The sequence below is a fragment of the Strongylocentrotus purpuratus genome, unplaced genomic scaffold (genome assembly GCF_000002235.5).
Source record: "Strongylocentrotus purpuratus isolate Spur 01 unplaced genomic scaffold, Spur_5.0 spur5_scaffold_4, whole genome shotgun sequence".
Taxonomy (NCBI): domain Eukaryota; kingdom Metazoa; phylum Echinodermata; class Echinoidea; order Camarodonta; family Strongylocentrotidae; genus Strongylocentrotus; species Strongylocentrotus purpuratus.
The window spans coordinates 10,516,984-10,529,827 of NW_022145610.1; the positions used below are offsets into that span (position 1 = coordinate 10,516,984).

A 12,844-nucleotide genomic window follows, 5' to 3' on the forward strand; every position below is an offset into this window, starting at 1 on the left:
GAAGAAGAAAAAAACATTGGCTCAATAGTTTGTTTTACCTATTATGTTTAGATTGGTTGGTGTTGGTGGAAGATTTATATTCCGTTGTAATTTCAATGTAGGTCTACCACCTTTTTATGTGCATAATTTGTTGGTGTGGCAAGATATTGACAGTTGTTAGAATTGTGGAGAAAATAAAAATAATCCTTTCTTTTTGATAACGATTTCTTTTTTTGTGCATCAATGCTAAAATGATTTTTGTAAAGTTTGTATTAAAAAATATTTACAAGTCAAATCATGTAGTTGATGATGCAAAAGTAAGACCGTTGTCATAGTATTAGCGTAATAAAAATGTTAATGAATCATTGTATGTATATTTCTAGACAAGAATTAATATGATCAAGAACTCCAATTTAACAATAAAGTTAAAAGTTAAGATATCTTTTTGTGACTACAGTTTTCATCTTTAATTACGAAACTTCGAGAGTTGTCATGTACGTTGCTGCATGGCGCACTTTTTATTTTAAAAAAAATTATGTTAACGCTGGCTACAGACAATTTAGGTTCATACTACAGTGTACCAAGTAGAAACGGAAACATGTTCGCATATATTTTCAGATTGAATACAAATGAAGTATTCACGGCAGGAAGTAATCCATGTGTTTGATTGAAACAGCAACAATATCCCAACAATAAATATGATCAAGAAATGCTCCATGGAATGCTCCTCAGGGAGTGGAGATTGTGTGCACAGTTCTGTGCGGGCGAGTATTGAATCCAATGATCGGGGTAATAGTATTTGTTTGTTTTTTCTTTTTACATGGTAATAATGCATTTAATACTAATCACCTTTCAATGGTACACACATTTGAATATAGCCGATATGGAAAGATACCAAATACATTGTATTTCTCCTCATAATTCATTAAAACGATTAAATATACAGATATTGTAGTTTTTCCTTACTATTTATCATTATCATTATCATTACCATTTGAATATATGTGATTTCCAAGCAAGCATTATTATGCATTACAATTTGGGGTGAAATGATGAAACTTGCCCATTGAAAATTGGATTTTTAAATGTTATTTAACAAGTGCTTGTTTTTTTGTAGAGAAATAAGTCCATATCTGACATGCAGGCCCGTGATCATGCTTAATATGAATAAAAATTCCACTACCTGGTAACATTATTTTTCCAAACCTGTAGAAATAGTACAGGTGGTTTTAAAAATAAACACAAACATGGGTGTCGATCCCGGGGGATGGGGGATGTATCCCCCCCCCCCAATATTTCAGATGGGGGGGGGGGGGTGGCCTGTACAATCACCCCCCCCCCCCCCCAATAATTCACTATCAAAAAAAATGAAGAGAAAAATTAATGAGAGCCCGATGAGAGTAGTTAATGGTTATTACTCGCAAGATGACCAACAATATACACATTTTGCTATCTCATTTTCATAATACATATATATATATATATATATATATACGAAGTAAATGAGACAACTGTATATGAGACAAGAATAAATTGAATTCTCGCTCATACGGCTTCATCAGGAATTTATGAATTTATTCAATTTATTCAATCAACAGCATCATAGAAATGCAGTGCGCCAAATGTAAAGGCGCAGCGTTAAAAAGCAATGAGCTAAAGGTTAAGCGCGAAGCGCAAAAGTAGCAATCTGCATCAAACAATTATTTTGGACAGTGTAGACATAGATGAACTCTGTGACGAATTCGTGATTAGATCGGAGACAAGGAGAAAGATTTTCGGACATTAGTATGACTTATAAGATAGTTCACTAGTTGCTATGTTGTTTCCGTTCACCCTTTTTAAAATTCACGGCATTGTATCTCTATTAATTTTTCATTTTTTTCACTCATTTTATTTCCTGATATTTCATAAAACATTTTTGGAGATAAATTACAATGTCACATCTTATTTTTGTTTTATTGAAAAGCTGATGTAGGCCTATGTCACTGGTGTACTGGTGGGGGGGGGGGGCTTGGGGGCGCCAGCCCCCGAAATATATCACATGATTTTCAACAAAATTCGCGTTTCTCCATTTCTGTTGCAAACTGACACATTCCCAAACAGCCAGGAAGAGCATATATTTTGTATAGTCGCTAATGGGCCTAATTAGTGGCCGATACCACCAACAGTAGTATACAATTCCTTTCCAGAAGCTATTGCGACAAGCTCTGCCGGGAGATAACATGATACCCACCACTCGGGCTGTGCATGCACAAATTTGCGAACGAACATCAAGTGGGGAAACTGAATTCAGACAAGGATTAATATAGAGAACAGTACAACGGATCGTCCTCTTTCTCTAATAATTTAGTGAAACGGCAAAGCTAGGATTAAGAGTTATAATTAAATAAAACGTCAAAGTACACGATACAACGAATCGTCATCTTTTTCTAATAATTTAAGGAAACATGAAAGATTCCGTACTACGCGCGGGATGGGCGAAAATGATTTCAGACGTGATTTAAGAGTAATAATTAAATGAAACGTCAAAGCTTCGAGCGGGTTGAACTGAAATCAGACAAGGACACGATACAACGAATCGTCTTCCTTCTCTAATAATTAAATGAAACGGTAAAGCTTCCGCGCTTCGCGCGGGAAGGGCGAAAATGAATACAGACAATAGAGTATTAATTAAATGAAACGTGAAAGCTTCCGCGCGGCGGGGGGGGGGGGGGGGGGGGGGGGGGGACTGAATTCAGACGAGGAGTAAGAGTCGAGAATGGTACATCGAATCGTCTTCTTTCTTTAATAATCTAATGAAACATCAGAGCTTTCGCGGTACGCGCGGAGGAAGGGGAACTTGACTCAAACAAGGATTAAGAGTCGAGAACGGTCCAACGAATCGTCTTCTTTCTCTAATAATTTAATAAAACGTCAAAGGGAAACTGCCTCCTCCCTGCACCCAACCTCCTAGGGAGCGCGCTCTGTAAGTGATTCGCGAGCTCACTACCGCCCCCCCCCCCCCTAAAATGCATGGAGAGGGGGTGCAATTAACCTGCCACACGCTTCTACCTCTTGGTTGCTTTGATCCATTGCCGAAAATATTTTGGCACCAATCATCCCCCCCCCCCCCCCCCCCAACCACGGATACAAATCGACACCCTTGAACACAAAACACCTGAAATTCAGGAGTGTTGAACCACCACCGAGAGTATTGAGGACGGGTGCATATACAGTCTTTATTCCCGTATCCATTTTTCGCCATACATGTTTCTTGCCAAGAGAGGGCAGCATGCAACAGTAACCATGAATGGTTGAGAATCGTAACTTTTAGGATACTGCACGGAGGAATGAAAGAAATAGAAGTTGGAGGAGTCAGAGAGTCAGGCGCGGATCCAGGATTTCTTAGGGGGAGGGGGGGGGGGCCCAAATTTGAAATTATGCGAGCCAAATATTGGTACGTAATGGTTACACAACGTTCGGAGGGGGGGGGGGTAGACAAACAAAAAAAATCCCCATCACCCCCATTCTAACATGCAGGCCCCGCTGAACGTTTCTCGGCGGGGGTCAAGGGGTGGAGCCCCCAGAAGCTCAGGGGGTATAATCATTTAATTACTGTCAGATGAGCAAATATTGATACCTTATTTGTGACAATGGCAGGACACAAATTGGTGTGGGGTCCAGGGGTTGGAGCCCCCAGAAGCTCAGGGATTACACATTAAATTACCGTCAGATGAGCATATTTTGATACCTTATTTGTGAAGCTGGCGGGCTACGAATTGACGTGGGGTCCAGGGGGCAAAGCCCCCGGGAGCTCAGTGGTTTTATACATTTAATTATCGTCAGATGAGCATATTTTATACCTTATTTGGGACATTTGCAGGACACAAATTGGCGTAGGGTCCTGGAGGCGAAGCCCACGGAAGCTCAGGGTTGTGAGCAATAAATTACGGTCAGAAGAGCATATTTTGATACATATTTTGTGGCACTGGTAGGTCACTAATGGTGTGGGGTCCAGGGGGCGGAGCCATCAGGAGCTCAGGGACTTTAGGTATTAAATTACCGTCAGATGAGCATCCAGGTGCCTGACTTTGGGCCCTAGGTGAAATACAGGGGGGAGAGCGCCCGGGAGCTCAGGGGTTCTAACTTCTAGGGCATTTAATCACGGTCAGATGAGCAATTTTTTTTTTTGGCCCCGGAAATTGGAAAATTACGTCGTCAGATATTTCGTTAAGTGGCTTTGGGGGGGGGGGGGTAGGGGGGGGGGGGTAGGAACACTTTTTGTTGTTGTTGCTTTCTTTAGAACAAAACCAAAAAAAAAACAAATCTTCCCCCTTTTTTTCCTTCTTTTTTTTTGCCAGGGGGGGGGGCGGGCCCCGCCCCCCCCCCCCCCCTGGATCCGTCACTGCTCATCACAGTCTTTGAAGCTCAAAACAGTTTCAAATATCCAACGCTCAAAGAAATCCATACGGAAATCCAATCTATACTGTATGTTTACAGGCAATGCAGTTACTGCGGCCCAGCTTGAGCGCGCATTTGAAATCTTGTACGCTATGTGTGTGTGCAAAAGTCGCGGAGGGGTTAGGAGTACTATCAAACCCTTTGACGCAATGATAGATCGAAATGCTCCTTGTCATGTGATATAGTTTTGACCAATCAGTGAATGACATTCTATGTGTGAGGTTTATAATATTCACTGGCGCCTACCTTCGCTCCAAAACATACTTTCGACTCCCCGTATCATCTCATCATTCGTCTTTCGTCAACATGTGGTCCATAAAGCGGATTTTCTTCCGCATGTCTTTAGTGTTTTCTGCATTTATCTTTCTCAATTACTGCAGGAACTTCACAACGCTTTCTGAAGAAAAAAACAAGCTTCATGACGTTAAGATTACTCTGATCAAAGCGCATTCTGAAGAAGAAAAAAAGCTAGATGAAGTAAAGATTACTCTGATCAAAGCGCATTCTGAAGAAGAAAAAAAGCAACATGAAGTAAAGAGTACTCTGACCGAAACGCATTCGGAAGTGAAAAAAAAGCTACATGAAAAAGAGAAGCTGCTTGGTTGGAGACGGAATGTTCAATGGGAGTCCAAATTAGACCAGCATGAGTATCGCTATCTCATCAACCAGGAGAATGGATGCAAGAAATCGGAAAGCATCACCTTGCTTATCTGCGTAATTTCTAAAATGAGTGGTGCAAAACAGAGGAATGTCATCAGAGAAACATACGGCGCGGCAGTGGTTAAGTACAATGTTTCTGCGAAGATTTTTTTCCTTACTGGAATCTCCGGGGACAATAATTCAACTCTGCAAGCTCAGCTACAAAGTGAGGCTGATATTCACGGAGATATTCTACAAGAGGACTTTATTGATAGCTACTACAATCTAACCACTAAACTCATAATGGCCGCCAAATGGGCATCCACATTCTGTAAAAACAGTAATTATGTAATGTCAATAGATGACGATGTCACTCTGGACATCGTTAACCTCGTCAGCGACCTCGAAGCAAATGTCGTTCTTTCAAAGTTTGTGTTAGCCGAGCCTACATTTGGCTGGAAACCTATTCGGAATCCTGGAAACAAGTGGTATACTCCATATGAATTGTATCCGAAGAAGACATGGCCTCCTTTTCCTCGAGGATACGCGTATATCCTCTCCATAGATGTTGCCCATGATATCTATCGTGCCTCTCAGAAATTGGCTGCACCGATACCCTGGGAAGATGTCTATTGTGGTATGCTCTTACAGAAAGTAGGGGTGAAGATGACGGATATAATATCTTGGTTTCAGACTAGACATGGACATGAGAAACAAGTGGCTCCATTGGGAGCTCGAGACCACTATGCGATTTGGGATAAGCCCCCAATACAGACCTGGAAAGCAATTATTGAACAAAGATACAAGAACATTCACTTGTAGCGAAGTTTGCCTGTCCAGGAAAAATTACTTGTTTTCGAGTGTTTCCTGGAGCTGCTTTGTCCTGTTGCTGGTTAGGAAGTTGGTTCGACATAACGGGTGTCTGTTTGTTGAACTTGTGATAATGTCATGCTCAAATAGTTTCAATTAGGTGTAATTATAGGTGAATTGGTTTACTTTCCTATAAATATTTTTAGTTATTTGCTTATCTATTTTGTTATTTATTATGTTGTATATACTATTCAAATAAGTCATGATTTTAAAGCGCATAGAGAAATTTTCAATTTATTATGCGTTTAATAAATATTCTCTATCATTATTTTTAGAATGAGGCTGGACAAAATACTGCAAATATTCAAAATCAAAATTGAAAATAAGAATTATCATAAGTTCAAGTAATATATATATGATTACTATAACAACAATTATTATTACAAGTAAGGATATGATTACAATTTTTAAAAAGTCAGTAAAAGAACACTTGAAAGTGAAGCAAAATAACCAGCGCTAAAGATAAAACTCTGTTATTTATTCATTGTCAGATAAAATGAAATGAAGCTATGTTATATCATATGGAAATTAAAAAATACCCGAGCAGATGCATAAACAACAAAATAAATTCAAACAACACAAAATGAACACACCAAAAGAATAATAGTTTTCTGATAGCAATACATTTTGTAAAGATTAGTCTTTTGATTCTGTTTCGAATTTATTTTTGTTCAGAGTTTTGAAACGATTGGGGACGTCGTTTCGCAAATAGGTCAAAGTTTTATATACACAAGTAAATAGATGTCAGTTATGAACGGGAGTCTTTCACAGGATATACTTTCAAATCCAACGTAGGGTGCAACAACGTGATCCTCTGTCGCCTTATTTATTTCTATTAGTAGGCTGATGACAGCTAGTGCACGCACAGATTACCTGCCTCACACTGTGTACACTGCCAAACTTGAAAATTAGACTATTTACAACTCAAGCATTATAGGTTTGAAAGCTGGTACGGGCTTAGTTTTTTTCACACAAAATGTAAGTTAATACTTTCAGCCAGGTATCTGTGAATTTTCAAATCGTAGGTCATAAGGATTTTTATATATTTTTAAATCTGATTTTTTTTTTTCCAGTGCAGCGCCTTGTATGTGTTGTAGTATCACCACAGACAAAATTACTACACGCGCCGTAAAAATGGACTTTCCTTATAATTATGTTTCATTCAATGGAGATCGATGACCTTACAATACAGGCTAGCTGTGATCGTTCTCATGTACGTACAGTTCTATTATATTGAAATTGCAGTTTTGTTTCGTTTGGGAGATCTACATTACAAAATTCAAAGTCAACTCAAAATGAATAATCTACTCAATTTCAGAGAATGCTTCAAGAGGCGTTAAATAGTCATCTTTTTTTAAATAATAATAATAATAATAATAATAATAATAATAACAATAATAATAATAATAATAATAATAATAATAATATACCAGAATATACCAGATTTGAGTAGTTAAATACAGTTTCGATGCATAAGCTCGTATTAGAAGTCCATCGACTGAAACACTAATATCTCAAGTGTCTGTCATTTGAAAACGTTAACACATATACTGACTAGATGTCCCGTACTCGTACATTATTGGCAGACAGGTCAAATGGCTTTCGTGAAAAAATATAAATATTACGGAAAACGTGTATTTTCATGTTGCTAATTTGCATATTTAATGACAAATTACCTAATGTTTTGCGCAGATACAAAATAGTCTCCAAGATAAACATTCTTGTATAGTTTCAGCTTAAAAGAACATTTACAAAGTCCAGATGTTAGGTATGCACATATTAATTACGGCTTTTAGTCACATTCTGGACATTATTTTCTGCACCTGCAGATGTGTCAATTACTGTCAAGTTGAACAAATTGGCATTTTTGACAACTCCGTGTGTTGAAATACAACCAGTCTGGTCATTGAAACTAACTTTACTTTGAAGCACTATAACCTTCTTACAGAAAATGCAAAGATTTAGGTTTTCAATACTAAATAGCCATGTAAAATTAGACAAAGGTAATTTTTACCTTACTTTTTCCTCATTTTTATGGCAGGTTTTTTCGGTGAATAGTCGATATTGTTTTAGTTTTTTTCCCTCAAGAACCACTAAACCGATTTGAAAATGTTGGTAGCAAAATAAAGCATTTAATTGGTCTTTCGTACAAAATCAAAATTAAACATGTGTGATGTATTCTTATTTTTGGGGTACTCCACTTACTATTAGTAATTGAGATTTGGGCGAACGTGATCAGGAAGAAAAATGTTATTTATGGGAATTTATGTAAACCATTTTTTTTTTAAAGATGTGAATTCACGAACAGTTCAAATTTTAATACTTTTTAGATCACCAAAGGCTCAAAGAGTAATGTGTATGAAGCAGAAAAGGAGAAGGAGAAGAAGAAGAAGAAAAAAACATTGGCTCAATAGTTTGTTTTACCTATTATGTTTAGATTGGTTGGTGTTGGTGGAAGATTTATATTCCGTTGTAATTTCAATGTAGGTCTACCACCTTTTTATGTGCATAATTTGTTGGTGTGGCAAGATATTGACAGTTGATAGAATTGTGGGGAAAATAAAAATAATCCTTTCTTTTTGATAACGAATTCTTTTTTTGTGCATCAATGCCAAAATGATTTTTGTAAAGTTTGTATTAAAAAATATTTACAAGTCAAATCATGTAGTTGATGATGCAAAAGTAAGACCGTTGTCATAGTATTAGCGTAATAAAAATGCTAATGAATCATTGTATGTATATTTCTAGACAAGAATTAATATGATCAAGAACTCCAATTTTACAATAAAGTTAAAAGTTAAGATATCTTTTTGTGACTACAGTTTTCATCTTTAATTACGAAACTTCGAGAGTTGTCATGTACGTTGCTGCATGGCGCACTTTTTATTTAAAAAAAATTATGTTAACGCTGGCTACAGACAATTTATGTTCATACTATAGTGTACCAAGAAGAAACGGAAACATGTTCGCATATATTTTCAGATTGTGTGCACACTGTGTACGGGCAAGTATTGAATCCAATGATCGGGGTAATAGTATTTGTTTGTTTTTTCTTTTTACATGGTAATAATGCATTTAATACTAATCACCTTTCAATGGTACACACATTTGAATATAGCCGATATGGAAAGATACCAAATACATTGTATTTCTCCTCATAATTCATTGAAACGATTAAATATACAGATATTGTAGTTTTTCCTTACTATTTATCATTATCATTATCATTACCATTTGAATATATGTGATTTCCAAGCAAGCATTATTATGCATTACAATTTGGGGTGAAATGATGAAACTTGCCCATTGAAAATTGGATTTTTAAATGTTATTTAACAAGTGCTTGTTTTTTTGTAGAGAAATAAGTCCATATCTGACATGCAGGCCCGTGATCATGCTTAATATGAATAAAAATTCCACTACCTGGTAACATTATTTTTCCAAACCTGTAGAAATAGTACAGGTGGTTTTAAAAATAAACACAAACATGGGTGTCGATCCCGGGGGATGGGGGATGTATCCCCCCCCCCCAATATTTCAGATGGGGGGGGGGGTGGCCTGTACAATCATCCCCCCCCCCAATAATTCACTATCAAAAAAAAATGAAGAGAAAAATTAATGAGAGCCCGATGAGAGTAGTTAATGGTTATTACTCGCAAGATGACCAACAATATACACATTTTGCTATCTCATTTTCATAATACATATATATATATATATATATATATATATACGAAGTAAATGAGACAACTGTATATGAGACAAGAATAAATTGAATTCTCGCTCATACGGCTTCATCAGGAATTTATGAATTTATTCAATTTATTCAATCAACAGCATCATAGAAATGCAGTGCGCCAAATGTAAAGGCGCAGCGTTAAAAAGCAATGAGCTAAAGGTTAAGCGCGAAGCGCAAAAGTAGCAATCTGCATCAAACAATTATTTTGGACAGTGTAGACATAGATGAACTCTGTGACGAATTCGTGATTAGATCGGAGACAAGGAGAAAGATTTTCGGACATTAGTATGACTTATAAGATAGTTCACTAGTTGCTATGTTGTTTCCGTTCACCCTTTTTAAAATTCACGGCATTGTATCTCTATTAATTTTTCATTTTTTCACTCATTTTATTTCCTGATATTTCATAAAACATTTTTGGAGATAAATTACAATGTCACATCTTATTTTTGTTTTATTGAAAAGCTGATGTAGGCCTATGTCACTGGTGTACTGGTGGGGGGGGGGGCTTGGGGGCGCCAGCCCCCGAAATATATCACATGATTTTCAACAAAATTCGCGTTTCTCCATTTCTGTTGCAAACTGACACATTCCCAAACAGCCAGGAAGAGCATATATTTTGTATAGTCGCTAATGGGCCTAATTAGTGGCCGATACCACCAACAGTAGTATACAATTCCTTTCCAGAAGCTATTGCGACAAGCTCTGCCGGGAGATAACATGATACCCACCACTCGGGCTGTGCATGCACAAATTTGCGAACGAACATCAAGTGGGGAAACTGAATTCAGACAAGGATTAATATAGAGAACAGTACAACGGATCGTCCTCTTTCTCTAATAATTTAGTGAAACGGCAAAGCTAGGATTAAGAGTTATAATTAAATAAAACGTCAAAGTACACGATACAACGAATCGTCATCTTTTTCTAATAATTTAAGGAAACATGAAAGATTCCGTACTACGCGCGGGATGGGCGAAAATGATTTCAGACGTGATTTAAGAGTAATAATTAAATGAAACGTCAAAGCTTCCGAGCGGGTTGAACTGAAATCAGACAAGGACACGATACAACGAATCGTCTTCCTTCTCTAATAATTAAATGAAACGGTAAAGCTTCCGCGCTTCGCGCGGGAAGGGCGAAAATGAATACAGACAATAGAGTATTAATTAAATGAAACGTGAAAGCTTCCGCGCGGCGGGGGGGGGGGGCTGAATTCAGACGAGGAGTAAGAGTCGAGAATGGTACATCGAATCGTCTTCTTTCTTTAATAATCTAATGAAACATCAGAGCTTTCGCGGTACGCGCGGAGGAAGGGGAACTTGACTCAAACAAGGATTAAGAGTCGAGAACGGTCCAACGAATCGTCTTCTTTCTCTAATAATTTAATAAAACGTCAAAGGGAAACTGCCTCCTCCCTGCACCCAACCTCCTAGGGAGCGCGCTCTGTAAGTGATTCGCGAGCTCACTACCGCCCCCCCCCCCCTAAAATGAAATCCTGGCTACGCGCTTGGAGAGGGGGTGCAATTAACCTGCCACACGCTTCTACCTCTTGGTTGCTTTGATCCATTGCCGAAAATATTTTGGCACCAATCATCCCCCCCCCCCCCAACCACGGATACAAATCGACACCCTTGAACACAAAACACCTGAAATTCAGGAGTGTTGAACCACCACCGAGAGTATTGAGGACGGGTGCATATACAGTCTTTATTCCCGTATCCATTTTTCGCCATACATGTTTCTTGCCAAGAGAGGGCAGCATGCAACAGTAACCATGAATGGTTGAGAATCGTAACTTTTAGGATACTGCACGGAGGAATGAAAGAAATAGAAGTTGGAGGAGTCAGAGAGTCAGGCGCGTATCCAGGATTTCTTAGGGGGGAGGGGGGGCCCAAATTTGAAATTATGCGAGCCAAATATTGGTACGTAATGGTTACACAACGTTCGGAGGGGGGGGGGGTAGACAAACAAAAAAAATCCCCATCACCCCCATTCTAACATGCAGGCCCCGCTGAACGTTTCTCGGCGGGGGTCAAGGGGTGGAGCCCCCAGAAGCTCAGGGGGTATAATCATTTAATTACTGTCAGATGAGCAAATATTGATACCTTATTTGTGACAATGGCAGGACACAAATTGGTGTGGGGTCCAGGGGTTGGAGCCCCCAGAAGCTCAGGGATTACACATTAAATTACCGTCAGATGAGCATATTTTGATACCTTATTTGTGAAGCTGGCGGGCTACGAATTGACGTGGGGTCCAGGGGGCAAAGCCCCCGGGAGCTCAGCGGTTTTATACATTTAATTATCGTCAGATGAGCATATTTTATACCTTATTTGGGACATTTGCAGGACACGAATTGGCGTAGGGTCCTGGAGGCGAAGCCCACGGAAGCTCAGGGTTGTGAGCAATAAATTACGGTCAGAAGAGCATATTTTGATACATATTTTGTGGCACTGGTAGGTCACTAATGGTGTGGGGTCCAGGGGGCGGAGCCATCAGGAGCTCAGGGACTTTAGGTATTAAATTACCGTCAGATGAGCATCCAGGTGCCTGACTTTGGGCCCTAGGTGAAATACAGGGGGGAGAGCGCCCGGGAGCTCAGGGGTTCTAACTTCTAGGGCATTTAATCACGGTCAGATGAGCAAAATTTTTTTTTGGTCCCGGAAATTGGAAAATTACGTCGTCAGATATTTCGTTAAGTGGCTTTGGGGGGGGGGGGGGTAGGGGGGGGGGGTAGGAACACTTTTTGTTGTTGTTGCTTTCTTTAGAACAAAACCAAAAAAAAAAAAAATCTTCCCCCTTTTTTTCCTTCTTTTTTTTTGCCAGGGGGGGGGGCGGGCCCCGCCCCCCCCCCCCCCTGGATCCGTCACTGCTTATCACAGTCTTTGAAGCTCAAAACAGTTTCAAATATCCAACGCTCAAAGAAATCCATACGGAAATCCAATCTATACTGTATGTTTACAGGCAATGCAGTTACTGCGGCCCAGCTTGAGCGCGCATTTGAAATCTTGTACGCTATGTGTGTGTGCAAAAGTCGCGGAGGGGTTAGGAGTACTATCAAACCCTTTGACGCAATGATAGATCGAAATGCTCCTTGTCATGTGATATAGTTTTGACCAATCAGTGAATGACATTCTATGTGTGAGGTTTATAATATTCACTGGCGCCTACCTT

The 12,844-nt window shown here is 39.0% G+C and overlaps 1 protein-coding gene across 1 annotated transcript; it reads left to right on the top strand.

The window, feature by feature from the left end:
- The first annotated feature begins 4,509 nt into the window (after positions 1–4,509).
- On the top strand, positions 4,510–5,982 carry LOC752029 (beta-1,3-galactosyltransferase 1-like). The gene has a single exon (XM_011662877.2). The coding sequence runs from the start codon at positions 4,726–4,728 to the stop codon at positions 5,878–5,880; it is 1,155 nt and encodes a 384-aa protein (XP_011661179.2). The 5' UTR covers positions 4,510–4,725; the 3' UTR covers positions 5,881–5,982.
- The last annotated feature ends 6,862 nt before the right edge of the window (positions 5,983–12,844 follow it).